This window comes from Penicillium daleae, assembly GCF_028827525.1.
Source record: "Penicillium daleae strain IBT 16125 chromosome Unknown utg000007l_segment0_segment0, whole genome shotgun sequence".
In the NCBI taxonomy this organism is placed as follows: Eukaryota; Fungi; Ascomycota; class Eurotiomycetes; order Eurotiales; family Aspergillaceae; genus Penicillium; species Penicillium daleae.
The window spans coordinates 2,128,789-2,153,113 of NW_026623155.1; the positions used below are offsets into that span (position 1 = coordinate 2,128,789).

The following is a 24,325-nucleotide window of genomic DNA, read 5'->3' on the forward strand; positions in this document are numbered from 1 at the left end:
GCAAAATAAAAATGGAACTAGTCTGAAATGAATCTTTTTATTTTGTTTTCCTTTCCCGCTGTGGTGCTCTTGAACGACGGATATCTGTGGCATTCCAGCCGGACAAGCTAAATGCTGCTACGAAAATGGAGGAAACGGCATTGGGGTGTTCGAAAAAAGATACTCGGTTCTGGGGATGGGCTGCGCAAATAGGAAGGGCGATTCAAGGATTGTTCTTTTATCGCTTCTTATATGTGCTTTCCCTTCGCGTTTCGCAGTATCTTGTGCCCCTTCGATGTACGAGAGCCAAATCACGATGGCATGTGCATGACTGGAGGCAAGGATCAGTCTGTGTCCTTACTGACTGGAAAAATATCAAAAATTTATCAAAAAAGGCACCTGCGCGTACCAGTAAACGTAGCGTCTCTTCGCAGTGTCTTCGAAGATACAAGGTCATTGGGTATATGCTATATGCTATGTACGTTCAAGGATAGAGGTAGCCCTTCTCGAAATAATTCCCATACATATCCACCATCCCGCTACGCATCTTCGACGTCGGATTCCTCACAATCTTAATCTCACCCTTCCAATGTCCCTCGACAAATTGTGCCATCGAGATCTGCGGCGTCGTCACAGCGGGCACGCTCGATATCCCCGTCCCATTAGTGCTGCGCCGTCCTCTCTCCCGACGCACGGCCTGCTCATACTCAACTTTCTTAGCACGACGGAAGGCAGCGAGTTCAGCCACCAGATCAATTTCTTTCAAGAGTGTGGGCTGCGACCCTTTTGTAACCGGTCGAGACGGACTGCGTGTACTGCGTACGGCAGATGTTGCGCTTTTCTGCGAGATATGGTGGCTCGGCAGGGGTGATTCGGCGCCAGAATGTGTGGAGGCATCGTCGTCCGAGGGCATGAGGGAGACCTTTTCGTTGAGCACGGCCATTGGGAAGTATTTGCCCGGGTCATTTTCGGGGATACCACACTCCATCTCCTCGAAGAAGCTAAAGTCGTCCGCGGCTGCTGCCCAGAGAGCCTCCGAGTCGCGATCACCTGTACTTGAGTTTTGGACACCCGGTTTCCACGTAGTCAGTCGGGTGGAGCTATCAGTGGGGGTGACTTCAAGGACTATTCGCCGTAATCCAAAGAGCGTTCGGGAGCGCTCTTGTTCAGCTCGCATGCGTGCCTGGCCAGGTGGCAGGGAATAATCCGATCCAGCTTGGAGAGTGGCGAGTAGAGCTTCGTTGGAGCAAGCAGTGATGAATCGAGTCAAGGTGTACAGGATCGGAGAATTGGGCAGGAGGTGTGAGGGAACGTCCGTCAAGACCAATGTTTCGAGATGGGGAATATGGGATGGGTGTAAATAAGGGAATCGGCTTTCTTTCCCACCTCGGAGAGGGAGGGACTGGTTTCGTGGACGTTTCGCTAGCAGCTCCTGGATTCTCTGGGCCTGGGGGTCGTCTGTTGATATTGGAGAGCTGCATTGTGGGATTGATGCCATGGAGCTGTCATCGAGTACAGAAAGGGTCGAGATTGATTGTAGGGTGCCTTCATCATTTTCCTGATAGGAAAGCGAATTGGTAAAGCCGTTGGACGTCATGGTGTTGCTGTCGTCACTTGGCTCAAGTACAACTTCCGGTGCAAATGCAGATCCACGCCTAACTGCAGGCAACGGCTCATCCTCGTATGGATTCTTCAGCCGTGGGACTGGAGTTGTAACCGTCGAACCTTGAGAATCCGATATTGACGTGTCTGCAAGCTCAAAGACCGGAAGATTCTCTCCTGGCAGCTCATAAATCTCCTGTGACGCATCCAACTCAGCTTCACGTCGCACCTCGCTGCTGGAAGGAAGCTCTGGTATGAATTCGCCTTTGGCTGCCGAGTCTTTCGCCGGAGGCTCCGCAGTAACAACGGCATGATGTGCTCGAAAGTAGGTGAGCTTGTCTCCGGCGATGTTGCCCAGGATAGGTACTAGCTTCTCTGCTCCGGGGCATATCCCATGTCTGGAGGCTGTTTTGTGAATGACATCTGCGGTGTTCACGGTACCGACATCGAGGGCGTGGAGGCGAGATGAAGCTAAGAGACCGGCTACACCTTCTACTGTGATTGGATTGTTGGCGATGTAGAGGTGAGTGATCCCCGTGTGTGGTAGGTCCTCTATCCAGGGGTGATTCGAACCAGGCTGTGCGAGAAACTTGAGGAATTGCTCATCGAGGTCTGGGGACTTGAGAAATTCTGATTGGCGGCTCTGCTGGGTTGCTGGGGGCGCATGGTCTGGCGAATTACCGGATTGTCTTATACCACGCCCAACTGGTTGATCCGGTGGATTAAACGACGCTTGTAGTAGGGACCGGACTGCCATGTCGGTGAGCATGTTGTTTCGCACATCCAGGAAACGAGTTCTGGTTCCAATGGCATTGGCCAGGAACTCGGCATCGGTGTCCTTCAATCCAATACCGCGCAGTTTCAATACTTGAAGGTGCTCAAGCTGAGATAGTGAAGACAAGACACTCTGGTCTCGCGCTGACTTGGTATACGAGAGATCCAGATACGTCAGCCTCGGAAAACGAAGAATAGTCTCCGCCAGTCCAGCCGAAGTCGTGTTAGGCTCATGATCCGCTAACAATAGGCGGACGTTGTATTCACTAGATCTTGGTTGGTTTCTCAGAGCAACCATTGCATTATGGTCAAAGAAGGGTAGCCTTGAGACCATCAAACATTGCAGACAAGGCAGATACTCTAGAATATCTCTCAGCCAGCCTGGTCGGGGACCACCGTAGATCTCTGACAATGCCGGCGGCAAATGAAGTGTATGGGTTAGTGCCCGTACTTCTCGCCTGGCATATTTGAGAGTCCTTCTAAACCGTGTTAGGGCCACTAACATATTCAGTCAGCACGAGATCAGTATAGGTAATGGGGTTCCTCGGTCCTACCATAAACTGCGTCATTTTCTGTACCGAAATGCGACGCCGGGTCACCCCATAGGAACGGCATAAACAGATCGTGCCATCGATGGCAGACCAGCGAGGCTGCGCAGAGGTCGCTGGAGGGAATGTAATGGGCGATGATGGCCCATGCATCCCGGTCTGTTGCAGACTCGTATGACGGCGGGGTCAAATCCATCGTTCCTTGAAGGTGTGGGGGTCAACCATGGAGGAAGCTGACTTGTGTCTTTTGAAGGTCAGCCGTATTTCTCGGATGACCTTTTGATGCTGGTGAAGGTCGTTGGTCGTGTGAGATGCCCGACACAGCCACGTTGCACCACCTTATTTCTACAAGGCTGTGAGGTTTGCCGCGTTGCCGAGGGTCCTTTTTGGCCTTGGCTCGTACAGGTACCAAGCCTTTGTCTCTCTGCCATGTATAGAATTGTATTTATTTCCCTTTCTGAGTGTATATAGTTGGTCAGAGCGACAAGCCCATCTATCTCACTGCGTTCAGACTCTACTGTTTTCTAAAAATGTTGTTCAACCGTTGTTAGACGCCAGTTGATGGGAGGCCTATGATGTCATCCGGGGAACCTTCTCATGCTGAACCAATCACTACATACCCAGGTGGTGTTTATCCAGAGGATAATCTGGTTACACTATCTACTTAATTATTGAGGGCTAGCAGGAGCACTTCATATGCAGTATGACTGGGATGGAAATTTTGCCATCGCCTTTAGAATCTTAAGGTTACACCATACCCAGGACATACGTAACGACGCGGATATGGACCGGAATATATCGCCGGGCGAACTTTCCATGAGTCTAACTGTACAATCCCACGCAATGAGCAACCAAAAGAACCAAGAGCAAGAGAATAAGCCCATTTTACTGGATCACCCGCTCAAATAGCTTTGAAAATAAATCGAAAAGGGATCATGTGCTCTTGCGAATCCAATTGGAGCTGCCTCTAGTCTCTCTGAACTCTGACCTTGCAATTGGTACGCTCGCATCTCATCGAAGCCCAACATGATAAGTAGACATAAACGAGCAAGAACAAACACCAGCCCAGCCTCCCAACGTAAAACAGAGACTAACAATACCCAGAATGATCCTGATCCATCAACATCCCCCCAAACCAGAAAGGTACACTCACCCACGTGACACACAGCACACATAACCCAAGTCCCAACCCTAAAAAAAAAGCCAACCCGCCCCACTGCACAGGCTCGACAACCACAATTTCTGGCTCCCGTTCATCCAATCGCCTTCGTGGTCTAGTTGGTTATGACGTCGGTCTCATATGGATCTTATGACGACCCTGCCTCAACAGGGTGGTAATCCGAAGGTCTCCAGTTCGAACCTGGACGAGGGCAAATGGATTCTTCTTTTTGGCGTTTCGTTTTTGGGGGGTTGAAGATGAAGTTGGTGGTAAGTTGTGGGGGGTTGAAGTTGGTGGGGTTAATTGATTTTTTTTTGGTAGGTGCTGGAAAGAGTGATTGAAATATTTGTGCAAGTGTTCGTTTCATTGGGGTATCGCGCTTGGAAAGATTCGTGGTGGGTATCTTATAAGACTGCGTAGGGTTGTTACTCTTGATGCGGGGGCTTGGAATACTTGCTAGGTGAAGATATGGAAAGTGGAGGAGTGTTGAATTTGGATGTTCGCGAACGTATGCAAATGCAGTGCTAATAGAAGAAATCTCATGTCGTTATAGATAGTTGTGCAAGTAAGAGATCAGATTGAAGACTGGTAGATAGTGAATATGTATATGGGATTAGTAGGCGTGCGGTAGTGTGGAGTGTCTCGACATCCTGGTGCTGATCAACACGACCAAGGACATGTGGCAACTCAGAGCCTCACTTACACACAGAGCGAGTCATCCTTGTACCAATGCTGAAACAAAGATGCGAGTTATTCTTGTCCACATCGTGATCTAAACAGGGACCCTCAGGCTGCTACTCCATGGGGATTGTGTGACACCAACGTTTCAAGGCCAGCCGTCGAGGCAGGTGTCTAATAACCATTGTTTCGACTGATACCGGGATTCGGGATTCAAGTACGATATGTTCATTTGAGATGAATCATAAGACAAAAGGAAAAAGATAGTATGTACATAATAAAAGGATCTATATTACCACTGTCCAGCAGCTTAGAGAAACACAATGGAAGGCCCAAACACCGCATCATGCAACCAAGTAGAAGAAAAGGAGGGAAATAAAAAATACAAGGGTCAATATAAGCCCGGTCAACCACGGGCTCAACCCAGACGCACTCGGCCAGGAACGGCCCGACCACCGAATAGCCGCGTCACACCACCTTCCTCGGTGGTGTTATTGTCGCCGGACATCCAGCGAGGCAGGCGGAAGGGTTCTCCCTGGAGCCATTGCGGTTTGTTAGCGGTCTCAAAGGTGTTACGCACGCGGTGGGCGAAGGACTGGAAGAAGTTCTCCTCTGCCTCCTCCTCGCCATCGACAACGGTGGGCGCGGTGACCGGACGTTGGGTGGGACGCGGGGATCGGGAGCCCTCACCGGTGGCGACACGCAGTCGTGAAGAGCCAAGCGAGTCATCGTCGCTGCGGTCCGAGGCCCAGGTCGAGCGGCCGCCACGCGAGGAAACGGCCAGAGAACCGAACCCGTTGAGCTCGCGCTCGATGAGGTCGCGGCCCTCGCGCCAACCGCCCATGCCATACCCGGCTGGGTTGTTTTCAACGTCGTGCAGGTCATCGTCCTCGGCCAGACCGAAGCCACAGATGTTCTTGACCCGGCTGTAGAGGTTGAACATGGTGGCGCAGATAGGTAGGAGAATGAAGATGGGGAAGAAGTAGTCAAAGCCCTTGCCGAGGTGTGTCAGGTTGATGAGACGACCCAGGAACTCGTAGAAGGTGGTGGTGCGACGGAAATCCTTGGGCAAGAACGTCAAGAAGTTGTAGGCAATGGGGACGGTGAGACGAGCTACGAGACTGGCGTACCAGCACGCGCTCTCGCCATAGGTGTTACGGCGCACCAAGGCCCTGTTGCCCCAGACCTTGACATCGCTGACACCGACCAGGGCAGCAGAGCACATGTACAGCAACCAGAGGGAGGCGATGACCTGGCTTCCGAAACCAAGAGGTTGTTCAGCCTTCCAGTTGGGGATGACTGTCAAGGTAATGGCAGAGTACTGCGGCGCCAATGACTTGATCAATTCCGACCAGACAATGCACACCGAGGCAACCGCGAAGATACCGCCAAACACCAAGCGCAGGCCGGGGATGACATTAGAATATAGGTGATAACGCAGGTAGGGGTTCAAAAACTTGACTTTCGGCAGCCAGGACGACCGACGGGGGCCAGCGCCGAACTCGAGCTTCTTCGATGCTGCCGAGTTGATGATGGCTTGCAGGTCCGCTGCCAGCGTCACCACGCGATCCCATTCATCCACAAACCGTGCCTTCATATGACGAGCGCGCTGTAAGCGCCTGGTCAGATCGGCCAGGTAGCGCTCCGTGATGACAGAGGGAACGGAGCCAGACGTCTCGGGGGTCTCCAGGATAGGGACTCGCACGTCGCCGGAGCCGGAGCCAGAGGTTTCGGACAAGTCTTCGATCCATTCCTGGAAGTCTCGCGCAGTTCCAGTCTTGCGCTGCTGAAGTTGAGCGACTTGCGAGTTGAGGCTTTCTAGTTCGTTGACGGCGTCCATCAACCGGTCGTGCACTCTGGGAGCATGCGCTTGGATGCGCCTCAGGCGGCCGCTCACATTCGCGTTGCGGAATAGGTTGCGCGGTATAGAGACCAAGCCATGGCCCATCAGATAAATAGCGAGAACAAGGCCCCAGACGTAGGCCAAGGCCATGACGGTACCCTTGATCGAGGTGGGGTCAAAGCCAATCGAGATGGAGATATAGATGAGTCCGACGACCGCGCAGGTGAGGACAATCAATTGGTATCGGGCATTGGAGCGGAGGGAGTAGAGAATGCGAGCTTTGGGTTCGCGATATCCGGAGTCGACATAGTCGCCGAGAAGAGGAAGAATAGCCCTGAAGAGAAAAGAGAAAGAGGTTAGTGAACCGAGTGCAATTGCAATATGCGACCGAAGAGATCGAGATGTAGAGATGTACATACCAGGTCAGCATGAAGATGAGCCAATAGGCAATCCGCCAGCATACCAGGACCATGCGGTCGGGTAACCAGATAGCCTTGGGGCCGGTGCCATTGCGCGCGCTGGATGCGAGATCGATCGGGACGAGGAGGACGACACTCGCGGGGAGTGCGAGGGCAAGGAAGATCGGAACTAGCAAATAGGCCGGCGTGGCGCGGATCGTCAAGAAGCGGCGTAATAGCAGTAAGACTAGGGCGGAGATGGAGCAGAGGGCGAAGGCGAAGAAGATGTTGGAGCCCACAGAGACGGGCGACACGGAGAGAGAGAACATAGTTGGCGGAGGGGGGAGGGAGAACCGAATGAAAGAGAGAATCTTTAGCCGTTTCTCATGACGAGGATCGCAAATTTCGTGGGAAGGTGACGGATCGAAGCGAAAGAAGCCGAGTTTTCCGGATCGTAGAGAGAGGATGGGTGTTGGCGAAGTAAATAAAAGATGGCGATGGCGATGGATATGGAGATGGCGATGGACAATGGAGTTGGTAGATAGAAATAGAACAGTTGACGTTTCCAGGGGAGTCGTGGCTGACTTAAGCTTGGGGGTACGCAATCAACGCGATCCACGCAATCCTGATGGTCTTAGCAGGTACCAGGTACTTGGTTGACTCTTGCCAGGACCCCCCTTTCCATACGGGACTTAACCAGCCGTTGGGGTGGCGGAACGCCCCCAGTGGGGGTACCCGGTACTTGGTGGCCGACTGGCCAGTGGCTTGAGGGCCAAACGGGCGTAGTCCTGTGCCGCGCGCCAGCCCAATTGGCGTGACCCGGATCAGGCCAGGGCCAGAACGATGCCGATCGTGGGATTTTTTTGGGGATCGTCAGTGAGGTTGCGATGATTTTAATCGCTAAGTAGACTTAAAAACAATTCCATGCTATAGGAGACTCCGTGGGGGTAGCTATGCTTGCAGACCACCGTTAAAACTATGAGATGCTATTGTGTATTATGAAGCCACGCAGTTAAGACCCTGACTCACGACCAGTTGCCCCGAAGCGGCGATCTGGAGTTTATGCTCTGCTCGGACTAAGTGGTCGGGAACGGCGGCAGCAGAACAGCTCAGGTACTGAGGGTCGTCCCTTGCATGATCAGGGTATTATCAAGCATTATTTTGTCGAGCACTGGTGTACTCGAATGATCATTGAGTGATTTAATGATGTCTCTCGCACTCTCGTTCTTCTCTCATACAGGACTCGGGACTCCAGTCCATACTTGGGGTCTATACTGGGTTGTGGACGGGGCGAGATCCACTTATTATGACGACGGCGTGGTTTGGGCTGCAAGATTCTCAACTCCGGCACCAGGGACCGACTGGTGCGACACCACTGATAGCATCGTAGAATTCTGGAATCACCACATCGACGCACGATTGCAGATCGAAGCAATTGATGGTATTCGAGGTCTCACGAGTCCCTGAATCATGAACCATTCCAGGCAGACGCAGATGCGCTTAGAGTTTGCCTATACTTCGACCATATGCGCCCCTGTCAATTACAGGATTAAGTGGGGACCGTTGGGCAGGATCAAACGATGCCATCGGGAGCGAAATTTGGAGGGGAAGAGCCGCGGGAGAAAGAGTCAATCACAAGAGCCAGAAAAAGGGAGGGGGGAAAAAAGGAACGAACGAATCCATACGCAGAAGGGCAGCGCCAGCAGGGTTCCGAAATCAACGAGGCAGGCTTGTGTTTCAAGAGTGCACAGATCTCCCGACTGGAGGAGGGGGGAGCAGATCATGTCAGGATGGGAAAGGAGTGGGCGGAGAGTCAAAGATACCGATGGGGATATGGTAGACCCAGTCGAGGGACTGAATGTGCTGGAGAGCCAGGCAAAAGAAGCGAGCAGGAGCCCAGAACAGTCCTGACCGTAGTCGGTCGACCACTACGAGCGGACGAGAGAAACCACTGAAGTGAATGTGGTTTCCGCAACGGGCAATCTGGTGGGCCTGAGGCGGATCATGGTGATAAGAGTTTGGAGAATAACTAGTACAGTACTCTGTTAGTATATTATTATGTACACCGTACTCCTGTCAAGTATTGGCTTTGTACGGAGGAGGTCACCGGGCCCTGGCCAGGACTTGTAGGGCAGGCGATCATTTCATCCAGAGCTGGGCCGAGAGAGGTAGCATGTTCTGGGACACCACCATCATCGCAGCATACTGTCGGTCCAGGCACGATATCCCAAGTCATGGTCCCGAAGTAGGGATCTTCCAGCGTAGATACAGGATCGAGCGCTGGTCGACCGGGTCCGGTCTTGAGGATTTTAGGTTCGCTAGGAGATCGTGTTCATGGTCGACCTGGTCTGGGTACAATCTCCATCGTGTCCATCGTGTCCATCGTGTCCATCAGGTACAGTTAACATTCTCTCCGTAAGATACCGATACGGGGGGCCCAGGGCCACATGATGAGCCAGTGCGACTTGAACTGCAGCAGCATCCCCTCCCAAATCCTCAATTCTTCCTTTTCCATCCTCTTCCCTTCCCTTTTCCTTTCCTCAAGCCACACTCTCATTCCGGAAATCGCAGGCCACCAGTGGCTAAGCACCTGGCCTCTGGGTGCGCAGGTCAATTTACGTTTCTCTCCCTCTCCCTCTCCCTCTTTCTTCCCTCCCGATCCTCCGTTTGGACCATTTTCCAACCCCATCCCCACCCGCCCTGATCGACTCCGTCTCAGCACCAGGTCCCACACCAGCAACCCGGCTTTCCTCTTTTTCCACCCACCGATCTGCAACTTACCTTTCTACAACTTCACCTTCCCCCCCCCAATCTCTCCCGGTCAACAACCACATCCTCCGACCGTTTCTTTTCTTTTTTTCTCGACTTCCCTCGACACTTCTCCTCGTCTCAACCCTTTTTTTCTCCTCTTCGCTCATTCCAACCCACGCGATCAACCCTCGTCTCGACACTTCGCTCGACCGCTCACTTTCTACCTCTCCACTCTCACCCTTCCTCCTGGTCTCTCTCCGAATCACAACTCTCTAGCGAATGCTGACGACCACCACCTCCTTCCGCGGATTGCTCCCTGATCCCCATTAATGGGGCTTCTGTCATGAATCCCGGCCAGTTTCCCAACCCCGGCGGGGGCATGCCTGGGCTCGTCAACCCCGGCATGCCGCAGCAACAGCAGCAGCAAGCTCAACAGCAGCAGCGCAATGAGAACGCCCAGTTGATCATGAACACCGTCGCACAGGAGTTACAGTTGCAGCCTCGACTTGGTGGATGGCGAGATGAAGTTCCCATCAAGGTTCGAGCTATGAACGTCTACCAAATGTAAGTGTGCCATGGACAGAACTCCCCAATGATGCTCACCCCCTCCCTTCTTCCCGCCAACCTTTTGGTCGCAGCCTACCCACCGGCTGCAGATGGCACCTCATTCACTCCATTCATCTCTTCGCCCTTTTTCATCCTATCACTGACCCTGGTGACTGCCTAGGATTACCTCCCTCCGATTGATCCAACCTCGAATCGACCTGAAGCAGGCAGGCAACGCCGCAATTGCCTTCGAAACCAACGCCTTCAAGAAGGCCAAAGAACGGGTTTGTCGCCTTACCTCACTTACCCTCACTCTCCCCCCCCTTTCTCCTCCTCCTTCCCCCTCCCCCAGTACTGCCTTTCTCTTCTCGTCCCTTGTCAATCCTTGATCTGCCTCGCCGGAATTTTCCAACCCTTACTGACTCGGGTGTTTTCCCTTTGATAGAGCGACTACGAGAAAGAGTGCACCGATAAGCTCCTCCACATCAAGGATACTCGCCAGAGACAAGCTGCCGTTGCGCTTCAACAGAGCGGGATGATGCCCCAAGGTGGGCCCGCTATGCAGAACCAGCTGCAGGGTGGATTCCCCCCTCAGATGAATCCGAACATGCAGACCTCGCCCATTCCGCAGGGTCAGCCTCAGATGGCCATGGGTATGAATGGCTCCAACCAACAGGCTGCTATGCAGCAGCGCCAACAGCAACAGCAGCAACAACAGCAAGCTATGCTTCAGCAGCAGCATCAGCAACAGCAACTGCAGCAACAACAACAACAACAACAACAACAACAACAACAACAACAACTGCAGCAACAGCAACAGCAACAGCAACAGCGAGCCCAGCAACGCACCATCAATCTCCCACTTAACGACGAGCTTCTGAATCTCCAGAACCCTGATGGTGAACACGTGCAACGACTGGCGCAGCAAATGTTGTCCAAGACTTCTCCAGAGGACCTTGAAAAGGTCAAGCAGAATCTTGCCAACATAAACCCAGACCAGCGACAGTACCTGCAGCGCAAGGGCATCGATCCGGTCAACTACTTCTTCCGCACCCAGGCCCTCAGTCAACTACGCCGATACCGTCGCTCTCGCATGGAGATGGGCCGCTCCGCGAACGTTGGCAACCCTGATGGCATGCTCAATGATCCAATGATGAGCCAGCAGGCAATGTTCCAAAACATGATGAATCTGCAGCGCAGCAATTCGACTTTCTCTGGCACCCCAGCACAGGGTCAGGATCCCAACGCTTTCTTCGGCAACGTGGAGAATATCCAGGGTCAGCAAGCTGACGGTCTTCGCTCGCAGGAAGCCGGTCAGCTAGTAGTTCCCGCCAGCTCGACCCAAATGAATCAGGCGCCATTCAACAACCAGCAGAACCTGTTTCCACAGCAGACAGGGCAAAATGGCCAAGGAAACGGGACCATGAATGGAATGGGCATGAACACCCAGATGTTCAACCCACAGCACATGCAGCAGGGTCTCCCCAACGGAGCCCAGCAACTACAGGCTCAACAGGCGCAGGCTCAAGCCCAGCAAGCCCAGGCTCGGGCCCAGGCTGCCCAGAAAGCGCAGCTGGCAATGTCCGGCCAGGTCAACTCTCAAGGCCAGGCCCAGTTCTCCCAGCAGAGTCCTGTCATGCCGATGCTGAATCAGGGCATGCCTCCTGGTCAGATCTCCCCCGTTCCAATGCCGGCTCAGGTTCGGCCTCCATCGCGGCCAGTGAACATGGGTCAGCACCCAGCTGGCATGCAGGGTGCACAAGCTACCATGCAGCCTCGGCCTCAGATTCCTCCCAATTTACCCCAGACGGTCCGGGATCATCTGGCTCAGATGACCAATGAGCAGCTTCATACTTTCCTGCAGAATCAACGTCGTATGCATGCTAGCAACATGGCTCGCGCCAATGCCCAGCAGCAACAGTCTCAGCACCAACAGCAACAGCAACAGCAGCAGCAACAACAGCAGCAGCAGCAGCAACAGCAACAGCAACAGCAGCAGCCGCAGCCGCAGCCGACGCAGCCTGGTTCTCTTCCACAAGATGGTCAGAATCCAGCAATGTTCAACGGTCAAATGGTCAACAATCCTCGAATGAGAGCCTCCATGAGTATGGCACAAGGCATGAACCCGGCAGCTGGCCTGATTCAAAACCCGCAGCAGATGACTCCTCAGCAACGGGCCTTGCACCAACAGCGACAGAATGAGTTGGCGAGGCTGAATGCTCTCCGAAAACAGAACAATGGCCACGAGATGACCGTTGAGCAGCAAAAGGAGATGGACCGGGTTTCTTTCCCGCCCTCGCTCGTCGCCAATAACCCCCACGTCCCCCAACACATCAAGACTTGGGCTCAGATCAAGCATTGGGCCAACGCTAACCCCATCAGCACCACTGGGGTGGATTACAACCGGCTCGTGACTCTGCAAAAGCTTCACTTCGCCCAGATCCTGGCTACGAAGCTCGCCCAGCAGAGTCAACAGAACCAGCAAAATCAAAACCAAATACAGCAGACTTTCCAGAATTCTCAGAATGGGATGCAAGCCCCACCGAATCATCCAATGCCCATTAGCATTCCAATGCGACAAATCACAAATGAGGATGTTCAAGCAACCCGCCAGAAACTGGGAGTCCAAGCGGCCAAATTTAACGACGACCAGATTCGTGAGATTCTTCGAAACAAGCAGAAACAGATGTTCGAAGCTGCGCAGCAACGTGCTCTTGCTTTAGGTCAAGCAGTGCCTCAACTCCCTGGCTCGGTACCTCCAACCCAGGCACAGGCTCAACCAATTCCTGTTCCCCAGCAGCCTTTGCAAGTCCCTGGCGATCTGCAGCCCTCGAATCCGAGACCACAGCAGACCGGCCCTGCCCCGAAGAGCGCTAAAGCCCCGCCTGTGAATCAGCAGAGATCGAAGAAGAGACCAAACCCAGATGATGTGGTCGTCGAGCCGGTCATGAACCCGACCCCACAGCAAACCCATGCTACTCCAACCCCTGCAGTTCCCGCGCCTCCAATGCAGGTGGGCAATCAACCGTCTTCGCAGGAGCCTTTCACTGCCATGACTCCCGAGCAACGTCTGGGAATTGAACAGTCAATGCGGCGCCAGCAGCAGGGGTATTTCCGTGGCCCTCCTCCCAATCGGGCAACTGCTGAACACAATTGGAGCACCAATCTGCCGCCGAAGCTCTTGGAGATCTACAATGAGATTTCCAAAGCTGCTCCGGCCTCAAATATAGTGACTGTCTCTCCAGAACAGAAATCGATCATGACTCGGCAACTGCAAGACTCGCTGGAGGTCCTGGCTCGACTGGATGTCCTGGCTTTGCATGGATTCCCAAAGTTGCCTAATCAAGAGCGCAACCTGAGAAATCTGCTTGCCATGCGGATTCAGTTGATGCGCCAGTTCAAGAACAGCGCGGACTGGATTATCAATGACCAGTTCACCATCACCCCCGATTATCTGACTGGTGCGATTCTTTTCATCCGCAAGCTGTTCCAGGCGGCAGTGATGCGGTTGAATGAGCGCCGGGCCGCCAACCAAGCCAACGCCCCCAATGCTCAGCCCGAACAGCCGGTACAGACTTCCCCCTTGAATGCGAACAACCTCAGACAATTGCAGCAACAGCAGCAGCAACAGGATGAGGCTCTGCAGAATGCTCGCCGTGCTTCCAGCCAGTCTGCACCCGTTCCACCCGCGCCATTCGGTGCTCCATCCCCTCAAGGTGTTCCGGCATATGGCCCTGGAGGACTTGCCCCCGATAAACTGAAGCTTCCTCCACCTAAGAAGCGCAAGCAGTCTCACCCTGGTGTCTCCTCGTCTCCTGTTCCGGCCAGTGCTCCCATTATCGCCGATGCGAGTTACAAGAAGGCCGTTGCGGACGCCAAGTCGACGGCTGCCGCTCTGGCTGGTGCGTTCAAGTGCAGCGTTATTGAGTGCCAGCACCACTTCCAAGGTTTCCCGACTCAGCCTGCGTTGGACAAGCACGTTGAAGAGAGTCACAAGCCGGAGGCGGAAGAAGTGATCGAGGATCCGATCCAATTCTACCTGGACAGCCTTGACATCGGTCTTGGGCTGACCGCGGATACCCAGGGAGCTAAACAGATCGCTACTACCAGCGCTGGTCCCACTCGGTTGATGAATTCTCCTGTCAAGCCTGGTCTGGCGACTCCTGCCTCTTCGACCGCAACCCCGATGATGCGAGCCACGAGCCAGGTCGTTGCCAAGGGCGCATCGCCCGCAACCTCCGCTCAGCAGCTCACCCCTCAACTGGACAAGGCGAAGAAGCCAGGTACAAAGCCTGGCGCGCTTGACCAATCATCGGAACCCACCCTGCCGTGGGCTAACTCCCAGGTGACTCCCAAGGAGATTCATGACACCTTTGACCCACTTTTCGACGAGATCGGTGATCGCAATGGGCTCAGCTTGTTCTCTGGTGAGCCTTGGAGCCTGGACGCCTTCATTGTGGCTGACTCCGGTCGTCGTGAGCCGACTGAGGATACGCCCGACTCCAATGACCTGGCGCTAGCCACCCAGACTCCTCAGGATGATCTCAAGGACCCTATCAATTGGTCTGAGTGGTCTGTGTACGATGAAGAATCTGCTCGGCTCACCGCTGAGTGGATGAACATCCCGCCCGAGCTTCAAGACAACTCTGGCGACGGGATTCCCGGTGTGCGGGTCGATTTTGATCGTCTGGAGCGTGAGCAGAAGGAGATTAGCCTCGGTGGCGGAGGTAGCCTTGTCATGACTACTGTTGTCTGAGTGCGAGACTCTGTCAGTGATCTATGATCACTCTTGACAATCTTCTTCAAATTCCATTTCGGTACAAGAGAGATGAGACATACCGATTTCACGATTTTTTTTTTTTCCTCATATTTCTTTTCCTCCCATCCTGGCGGGTTTCCTCTGGCGTACATAGGGGTACGGTCTTCTGTCATTTTCGATTTCTCTTTGATGATGGGTTGCAATCTGGAAAGCGAGTGTACCATACCCAACACGGAACTCCTGTTTTGTCTCATCCTTTCTTTCTGGCCATTTTCCCTTTTTTTTCTCTTTCATCCCTTCTTCCTTCATTTTCCTTCAGCGATCACTGTGCGTGGATGCTGGATTCATGCTTCTCCCTTTTTTTCTCTTTGTCGATTTGTGATTCCCATCTGGATCAGCGATGGCGTTCATGCTGTGGGGAAAAAGATGGTGGGTCTTCTGTGGTACCGCCGGGATGGGTGATGGATGGATGTTATGCTTCCCAAGAGCATCTTCTCTTTGATAATTCTCTATTTCAGGACCTTGTCAATATCAGGGCATTGATTTTAACATTTTCCATGTTTCTTGTAGTTTTGACTCGTAGATGGTTCTTTATCGTTGGGCGGAGTAGTTTGTCTAGTTTGATCAGCTGGAATGGACCCACCGAGTCACGTCAGCTGGTCCGCTTATCAGCCGATAAGGCTATCTCCTCTTTGTTCAACTCCAACCTCCTCTCCGCTTCTCCTCTTCTCCTCTTCTTCATTCTTCCTCCCCGCCTCAAGTCCCTCCTTGATATTATAGGGACACCATGGCGGACCGCGGTATTATCCCCATCCTGGTCACGATGATGCTCGTGACCGGAGTTTGCAACACCATTCTCAACAAGTTCCAGGTAATCCACACCTGCCCGACTGATAGCCCAGTAGGATCTAAGGCTAACAAAGATCCCGATCAAAGGACATGCAATGTGTACGGAATTGCGACTCTCCCAATCCCAAAGAGCATAAGCTCTTTGAGCAGCCCGTGATTCAGACGTAGGTGGCACCCCTAGGGAGCAGAGTTACACAGGTAGTAATGACAATGACTGGGCCGGACATTGGGCTTACGATATATCTCTGGATTGATTAGGGCTCAAATGTTTATCGGTGAAATGGGCTGCTGGCTCGTTGTCGGATTATCCATTCTCTATCAGCGCTTCGTGGCACCCCGGCTCACCCGAGAGCCATCCCCGCTGTTCGAGGGCGGGTATCAGCCCGTGGGCGAGGAGGACGAAGACGAAGACCACACGCTGGACGAGGGTAACGGCCATGCCCATCGCAAACCCGCGCACGAACACGATGATCGCATTAAGCTGCGTGGGTGGCGCATTCTCCTGCTCGCTGCGCCGGCTTGCTGCGACATCGCCGGAACTACCCTGATGAACGTGGGCTTGCTCTTCGTCGCAGCTAGTATCTACCAGATGACGCGTGGAGCGCTCGTTCTCTTCGTCGGCCTCTTCAGTGTGCTTTTCCTCCGCCGCAAACTCTTCCTCTACCAGTGGAGTGCGCTCTTCATTGTAGTTCTGGGCGTGGCTCTGGTTGGTCTTGCCGGCGCGCTGTTCAGCGGCGGTACCGGCCATGATATCACCCAGGATGATGGTGTCGTGTATGCGGATGCAAGGACGCCTGAAGCGGTGCAGACTATTATTGGTGTGCTGTTGATTGCGGCTGCTCAAATCTTTACTGCTAGCCAGTTTGTCCTTGAGGAGTGGATTCTTGAGAATTACGCTATGGACCCGCTGCAGGTTGTGGGTTGGGAGGGTATCTTTGGGTTCTCGGTTACCGTGATTAGTATGGTGATGCTTTATTTGGCTGTTGGTAGTACCGATGCCGGACGGTATGGCTACTTTGATATGAAGGAGGGATGGCACGAGGTCAGCACGAATCGCGCAGTAGCGATGTCGAGTATCCTGATCATGATCAGCATTGGGTATGTCCTCTCCATATTCGTCTTTATATCTCCCACTTTTATTCGACCCTGCAATAGTCTCTTTACAAGCATTCGAATCATTACTAACTGTGATACCTAGCGGCTTCAATTTCTTCGGTCTATCCGTCACCCGCACCGTGTCTGCCACCTCGCGCAGCACAATCGACACTTGCCGCACCCTTTTCATCTGGCTCGTCTCCCTAGGCCTTGGCTGGGAGTCATTCAAGTGGCTCCAAGTCGTCGGCTTCGGACTGCTCGTGTACGGCACCTTCCTCTTCAACGATATCATCCGCCCCCCTCTCAAGGCGTGCCTTCCCTCAAGCCGGAGAGAGGGCCAGGTGCTACTCCCCGAGGAACCCATTGAGCACATGTAGGGCGGTACAAATATGACCAAGTACTCGTCTTGGTCAGCTATAGTTAGCTCGACCTGCATGGTCAGCATCTTTGATACATTTCTTGCATTTTGGCAACTACGCTGGACGTTGGCGTTCTCTGCGTTGGTGCTTTTCTTTCTGGATATATACTGGTGTCGCTTATTCTGTTCTGTTGCGCTCTTCTCTTTGTCAGGCATTTGTTTCGTGGTTTTCGTCTGTTCATGTCAATTCAATTGCTGGGTTTCTTAGGATTCTTTTCTCGGGTCCTTTATGCCAACATCATTGATCTTCAGACTCGTCTCTCTTTTAATGTCTAGCTAGGTGCTTGCAAATAGCAGACAAGTAATCTCAGTCCTTCGAACACCAAAATGCTCCTATGCCTCTCTCCTCCCCAACCAGAAAACATGCATACACCTAACCCGAGTCCATCATTACCCTAGCATCCATCCTTGTCAATCTGACCACACTTTACACCAAAGTACGGCACCACTAAACAGAACCAGTCAATTTGCACCATGCAGCACTTGTCCATGCACTGAATCATCTGCTAACGAAGCATGTACACGAAAGTAAAAGGGGGTTTCCATTCTAAGATGGAAAGCAATTGTAAACACGGCAGAGGAAGATACGTTGGGGAAACGGGAAAAACAGCAGGAATGAAATGTCTAGATGAGGCCGAGCAGAAACAAAGTATGAAGGCGTAATGTGACTAGGGGGGAATGTGTATAAAACTGGGGGGTGATTTTGGAGCTGCTCATTGAATTTAAAAAAAATTCATCCGCCTGAAAGATTTTGTGACTGGAAATGTCCCAACCGTAAGCTTTACCCTTTGCAAGATACAAATATGAGTTGAATTTTCAGGGTGGCTTATGGTTCGGACCAGTCGACTTGGTCGGTCGCTGGGTTTCCGTCCCAAGTGGATGATACTCGGAGGCGAAGGCGGAGCTTGGGTGGGAGGGCCTAGATTAAGGGTTAAAGTGGTTAGTCTTATGTGTAGTAATTAGTTAAGGTGTGCGAGTAGAACATACCCCATTCACTGCAGTCACGCGCAGGGTCTGAGTCCCCTCGTCACCGGCTTCAAGATCAGCCTTGCTGATAGCACTCAGCTGCAACCGCTGGCTTTTGGGCACAGCAGCCTGCAAACCGACGTTGGTGAAGCTGTCGAAGTTGGATTCGTTGCGGAAGCGGGCAAGAATCTGAGCGTTGGCACCGCTTCGCTGCACTTGCAAAGTAAGCACGAGACCGTTCTTGTTGTAGACGCTGTGTGCAGGGGTAGAGGCAGACACAGGTGCAGGCGAGGAAACGGGCGAGGGCGCAGAAGCACCGAGACCACCTCCACCCAGCAAGTCCAGCGAGGCAGAGGCAGGCTGCTGGGTCGGCTGAGGCGAAGGCGAGGCACCACTCGAGCCGAACAGGTCCATGATAACAGCGTTATTCATGGAGGTCTGACCAATGGGCGCGGGTGCCGGTGACGACGTGCTCGAGTCTCCTCCGCTCAGAATATCTGCCAGCAGATCGGCGGTGTTGGACCCGTTTGGTGTCGGGCTGGTCACGGGTGCATCTGAGCCACCCATCAAATCGAGGAGCAGGTCGTGCTCAGCGGGCTTAGAAACCTTTGTAGACTTGCCGCGGAGGATCTTGCTCTGGCGCTTCTTGGTAGGTGCGCCCAGTACGCGCTGCTCTTCGCGAATCTCGGGCGCAGGCATGCGCTCGAGGACACCACGGCGAATCTGATCGTATCCAAATAGGTTGCTATACTCAACGGCACGCTGCTGGATCTCGACACTCAAGTCGGCAGTGCGACTGGACAGGAGACGACGCAGACGCTCGACCTGAGCGGGGTCTGACAAGCGCGTGGTGAGCTTAATTGACGCGGTGATGATATACTCGATGGCGATCTGGTTAGCGTAGGTGCTGTTGAGGATGTTGGTGAGCAGGTCAACAATGTCGCTCTCGCGGACTTCCTTAACCAGTTCTTCTTCTTCGTATTGACCGCCCTGCAGTAGACTGTCGGCATATTCACCAATCGTCCAAGTAGCAGCCAGTGTAAGGCCCTCTTGCGAGATATCCTCCTTCAAAGAGGAGTAGAGCTTCTGGACCGCATAGGTCTGCAGCTCGGGGGTGGTGGCGATCAGTCGGACAAACGAGGACAGAATCTGCTCCTTGACGTAGTTCCCAGCCAGCTTGAGAACCCGCAGGATGGTATCCAAGTGCCAGCGCTTGTTCGGGGCGAAACGGTCAGCAGCGATACCGATCTGGGTGGTCATCACTGGCTTGAACTCGTTGTCGGCGACCTCCAAGAAAGCTAGCAATTCCCGCACGAGCACCCGGACATTGCTTTCGTTGATCAACATGAAGCTGAGGTCGAGCGCTCGCCGGCGAATGCTGATATCAGGATCTCGCAGACAGTCCAGAATGGTGTTGCGGTGCCGTTGCACCGCGTTCGGTTCAATGGCAACGACCTTGTTCAGTGTGTTTAATGCCACGTAGCGGATGTTGTTGTCCTTGTTTGACAAGAATTTTCCGAGAATGTTCACACCCAGGACCCTCAGCCCCGAATCGGCTTCAATATCGAGAATAGTGAGCACAGCCTCGTACAGGATGGCATTGCCCACATTCTTTGATGAGTCGGTGTTGGTGGCCACCTGGGCCAGGATATCGTTGATCAATTCACTGGTAGCCGCATCGCCTCGGCCCAAAACCCGCAGGAACCGGAGGATCTTCACTTGGAGGAATGGATCCGTAATGCCAGATACATCGTGCTCTGGAGCATATCCGGACGTTGTAAGACCCTTCAAAGCGCGTACTAGACCTCCGGCGAGCGGTCGGAACACTTCAATAACTCCCTCTGGGCCTTCCTCCTCCTCTTCAGCCTCACACAGATCGATTGCAAAAGTCAGACCGCAAAGCAAGACGCCATGGTTCCGATCTCCAAGTAACGTCTTAGCCTTCTCCAGGAAATGTTCGTGCAGATCCGGGACCTTGCGACAAATCCGCATCGCACAAATGGCAGCTTTCCGTCGAATATAGGGGTTCGCTGTAGACATGAGGTTTTCGACTTCGGTGAAAAGATCCCGGGACATTTCGATGGAGGCGATGTTACCGAGTGCGCATAGGGCGAGACCGACGATATACTGGTTGGAGTGGCTCAAGTCACTGGCTGGTCGTCAGCATTTCCTTTCTCTGGTCACAATAAAGGGCCACTGACTTTTGCAATGAATTGGTTACTAGCGTTAACACCTCCTGATTCTCGTCGAGCAATAGCATTGTCCCTAAGTACCCCAGTCGCTTGTCGGCGAAACGGTGCGAGGCAAGTAGCTTTAGACATTCGATCTGACCGAAGTGAGTTCGCTCACCCAGTGTAAAGAGGTAGAGCAATTTGGCCACATTGTTCCTCCTATGAACCCTCGTTAGGACCGTCTGTACACGTCAAAGGGGGGGGGAAAGAGGATGTTGGAGATCTAACCGGACGCCCGAGTCGTGGCTCTCTTCGCGAAACGAGGCTCGAATAGCGGCACTTTCTTTCTGGATGACAGCCCGCTCATCCGCAATGGTTTTAGCAGCTCGAACATTGCGGATAAATTGCTTCACTGTTGGTCATGCGGGGGTTAGACCATGAATCAACCTCAGGGGAGACGATGAGGGGCGGTGGGCGGCCAACTTACGGGAAGCCATGGTGATCCACAACCCCTGGCGGGGTCAGGAGATAGAAGTGACAATGAGAAAAGTCCGGAAGGGGGCCCGTGGCGGGATCCGAGACAGACCAGGTAGCTCGCACGACAGTAGTTGAAGCAATTCAGCGTCCGGTCTGGATTGGCTTTATGATGGCCCGTGATTTGGGTTGACCTGGCTTCTTGGCGCGGGAAAGTTGCACTAGTCCCGAACGGGGAGTACGACAGTCGTTTGCTGATGTAAGCTACTGTTGTCAGGTGATCTCGCAAATGCGCACTTCAGGCAGGAAGACTGTAGCCAGCTCTGTCTTGAAAATCTTTATTACTTGTCTAGAAATCACAGGTGTTTATCTAATGTTCATATAATCACCCAAAAATGGAAAACGGGACTTTGTTAGGAAAAAGAATTTGAAAAGAAAAAAAAATGAGTAGAAGCCAACGGCGGGGGTCGAACCCGCAATCTATAGATTAGCTAGTAGAAGGTTAGTGACGATGATTCAAGAAATGGTCCAAAACGAGTGGGATACGCACAAGTCTATCGCCTTACCATTAGGCCACGCCGGCTTTAACGGTCAAAGTCCGAATTCGTTAGTGATCGATTACGAGCCTTCCGCAAAGCGCTGGAAGAACTCGCAGCCCACGGTACACGTGGTAGATAGAGCACCCTAATTGATTCGAATTGATACGCCCGATATTTCTTTCTATAGGCCATTATTGAATAGATCATAGTAATATTACGGACTACCTATTGCCGTGGACCTTACCTGGGAGCTGAGCTACCAGCTCTAGACATATTTTACCTGGCAAATCTTGGTCCCAGAAAAGAAACCCCACGTAATATGTATAATTACCAAGTTTTTGAAGCAGCTACGATGACGAATATTGAAAAAAAAAAAAAAAAAAAAAAGAAAACCTCTTTGTAGATAATTGGTCATGGGGTTAAATGCTATGGCCGTAAAACACCAAACAGTTCGCAGCTAAGCCCTGTTCATGCAGCACATGGCAGGGCCACCTTTTCTTCAGTACTCGGGCGTAAGGCTCCAAGGCCACTAAAGGGTTTTAAGGCTCATCATTGACGTAGTTGGATCCATTTTTCGGCTTCCGTCCGGTCCCCCTCGGACCTCGACATAGATCAGTCAACCATGTAAACACAATCCACATCTGACCTGCTTACGACTTCCCCTGTCACTGTCTATTGTCTTCGATGTGAACTCTCCCTTCTCCATCTAATATCCACGCAATTGCATCCTTCTCTTCGTCCACCCTAGGATGTCCAGCGCCATCGCCCAGAATGACCCGTCCGTCCTCCGACCGCGCACTGTTCCCATTCAGCCCGACACAAAGGCCGATGCGACTCTCACGCCTCCTATACTGGACAGACTGAGCTCAGACACAAGGTAGGTGGCCCCACGCCCGGCACAAATACATTGCCCTTGAGTCTCCAGCAATGCCTTCTAACGCCTTCAACCCGCAAAATGCAGCGGCCGCTCAACCCCCATCCCTGAAGATGCGCCCCCCTCGGCGCAATCGATTGTGGTTGCGCGCAAGCAAGTACGCGCGCGGAATCGCCTGTTCTATACCATTGACTATGTCCCTCGAGTATCCCATTTCGACCCCGACAGCGACCACCACGATTTCCGGGGGTTCTTTACCTTGTTCTGGATCAGCTTGGTGATTATGGTGGTTACGACTGTGCTACGCAATATCAAAGATACTGGATACCCGTTGCGAGTGCGAGTTTGGAGCCTGTTATCGGCCAATGTGTGGGAACTGGGCCTGAGCGATTTAGCCATGGTGGCTAGCTCGGCACTTGTCCTCCCCATGCATAAGCTCTACCGCAGCGGGCCGAGGTGGCTGCGGTGGGCACGTGGAGGAGTGGTCCTCCAAAGTGTTGGAGAGGCGCTGTGGCTAGCAGTGTGGATCAAGTAAGATTCGTCCCTAATCTAGACGCTTGGAATGTAGACATTGAGCTGACCTATGGCCCAAAAAGCTGGCCGTTTATGCGCCTATGGACTTGGACAGCCCAAGTGTTCTTCACCCTCCACCTCTTGACGATCCTTATGAAATTGCACTCATACGCCTTTTATAATGGCCATCTTAGCGAGATGGAGCGACGCCTCGCCGCTCTCGACAAGCCAGGCCCCATTGAGCCGACCTCCCCGGCCGCAATCCGGTATCCGGAGCCATACCGCCGCCGCCCGTCCATGAAGCTCCAGCATGACGAGGACGATTCCACCGAGCCGCTGGTCCGCTTGCGTGAAGACCTGGCCACAGAGTTGACCTCGCCTCTGGGCAACATCTCCTACCCGCAGAACCTGAGCTTGGGGAACTACGCCGACTTCCTCTGCTGTCCGACTCTGTGCTACGAGCTAGAGTACCCCCGCCGACCTGACCGTCGCTGGGATGAGATCGCATGGAAGACTCTAGCCGTCTTTGGATGTATATTTTTGCTTACATTGACGAGCGAGGAATTCATCGTACCTGTCTTGAGCGAGGCACACCTTCAATTAGAGGCTCTCGACAGTGTGACCGATAAGGCGCTCATCTTGGCCGAGACCATCAGCATGCTGCTATTCCCCTTCATGGTGACATTCCTGCTAGTCTTCCTGGTGATCTTCGAGTACGTGCTGGGTGCGTTCGCAGAACTAACCCGGTTTGCGGACCGGCACTTTTACTCTGACTGGTGGAACTCGTGCGACTGGTGAGATCAAAGACATCCTCTAAAGAATCTGACCACGCCGTACTAACACTTATATTAGGCTCGAGTTCTCGCGAGAGTGGAACGCCCCCGTTCACCACTTCCTATTCCGCCACGTCTACTTCCCCTCCCGCTCGCGGTTTTCCCAGCCTGTGGCCATGTTTATCACTTTCCTGGTCAGCTCGATTTTCCACGAGGTAGTCATGAGCTGCATCACCAAGAAATTGCGCGGCTATGGCTTTGGAGCTATGATGCTTCAGCTGCCGATTGTGGCTGTCCAGAAGTCACGTTTCTTCAAAGGTCGAACGACCCTTAACGTAAGTGCTGGCAGATCTAGCCCCGTCTTTCGGGAGCAGAGCTAATCTCGATATATAGAATGTCTTTTTCTGGTGTTCGATGATCCTGGGTCTCTCGATGGTGAGTTTATCTTTATCGCCGTATCTGCTCGTCACTCTGCACTTGCTAATACTCTGATTACAGATGTGCGTCTTTTACGTCCTAGTCTGAGCCTCGCGTTCTCTCACCGTATGGGCTTTGGACCGTGGACAAGCAGATATGAGTACTTGCTTGCAAATCATTTACCACGGATAGGTTGGAC

General features: G+C 53.0%; 6 protein-coding genes across 6 annotated transcripts; 3 read left to right on the forward strand and 3 right to left on the reverse strand.

Moving 5' to 3' along the window:
• Window positions 1-463: 463 nt before the first annotated feature.
• On the reverse strand, window positions 464-3,102 carry N7458_007945 (F-box protein; the record flags this gene model as incomplete). The annotated part of the gene is made up of 2 exons (XM_056911327.1): window positions 464-2,853; window positions 2,910-3,102. Coding segments are annotated over 2 exons (2,583 nt in total), but the record flags the coding sequence as incomplete, so codon positions are not given.
• Window positions 3,103-5,158: 2,056 nt separating this feature from the next.
• N7458_007946 (LMBR1 domain-containing protein) lies at window positions 5,159-7,310 on the reverse strand (the record flags this gene model as incomplete). The annotated part of the gene is made up of 2 exons (XM_056911328.1): window positions 5,159-6,917; window positions 7,003-7,310. The coding sequence occupies 2 exons, from the start codon at window positions 7,308-7,310 to the stop codon at window positions 5,159-5,161; spliced, it is 2,067 nt and encodes a 688-aa protein (XP_056764154.1).
• A 2,765-nt stretch (window positions 7,311-10,075) lies between these two features.
• N7458_007947 (uncharacterized protein) lies at window positions 10,076-15,034 on the forward strand (the record flags this gene model as incomplete). Its single annotated transcript, XM_056911329.1, has 3 exons — window positions 10,076-10,296; window positions 10,460-10,562; window positions 10,724-15,034. 3 exons carry the CDS (start codon window positions 10,076-10,078, stop codon window positions 15,032-15,034), a joined length of 4,635 nt encoding a protein of 1,544 aa, XP_056764155.1.
• Window positions 15,035-15,824: 790 nt separating this feature from the next.
• On the forward strand, window positions 15,825-17,358 carry N7458_007948 (putative nucleotide-sugar transporter; the record flags this gene model as incomplete). The annotated part of the gene is made up of 4 exons (XM_056911330.1): window positions 15,825-15,908; window positions 15,974-16,050; window positions 16,145-16,984; window positions 17,085-17,358. 4 exons carry the CDS (start codon window positions 15,825-15,827, stop codon window positions 17,356-17,358), a joined length of 1,275 nt encoding a protein of 424 aa, XP_056764156.1.
• An 867-nt stretch (window positions 17,359-18,225) lies between these two features.
• N7458_007949 (AP-1 complex subunit gamma) lies at window positions 18,226-21,033 on the reverse strand (the record flags this gene model as incomplete). The annotated part of the gene is made up of 5 exons (XM_056911331.1): window positions 18,226-18,318; window positions 18,387-20,514; window positions 20,567-20,755; window positions 20,825-20,948; window positions 21,024-21,033. The coding sequence occupies 5 exons, from the start codon at window positions 21,031-21,033 to the stop codon at window positions 18,226-18,228; spliced, it is 2,544 nt and encodes an 847-aa protein (XP_056764157.1).
• Window positions 21,034-22,298: 1,265 nt separating this feature from the next.
• On the forward strand, window positions 22,299-24,234 carry N7458_007950 (putative sterol o-acyltransferase (APE2); the record flags this gene model as incomplete). The annotated part of the gene is made up of 6 exons (XM_056911332.1): window positions 22,299-22,426; window positions 22,511-22,954; window positions 23,020-23,730; window positions 23,789-24,044; window positions 24,103-24,144; window positions 24,208-24,234. The coding sequence occupies 6 exons, from the start codon at window positions 22,299-22,301 to the stop codon at window positions 24,232-24,234; spliced, it is 1,608 nt and encodes a 535-aa protein (XP_056764158.1).
• Between the last annotated feature and the right edge of the window lie 91 nt (window positions 24,235-24,325).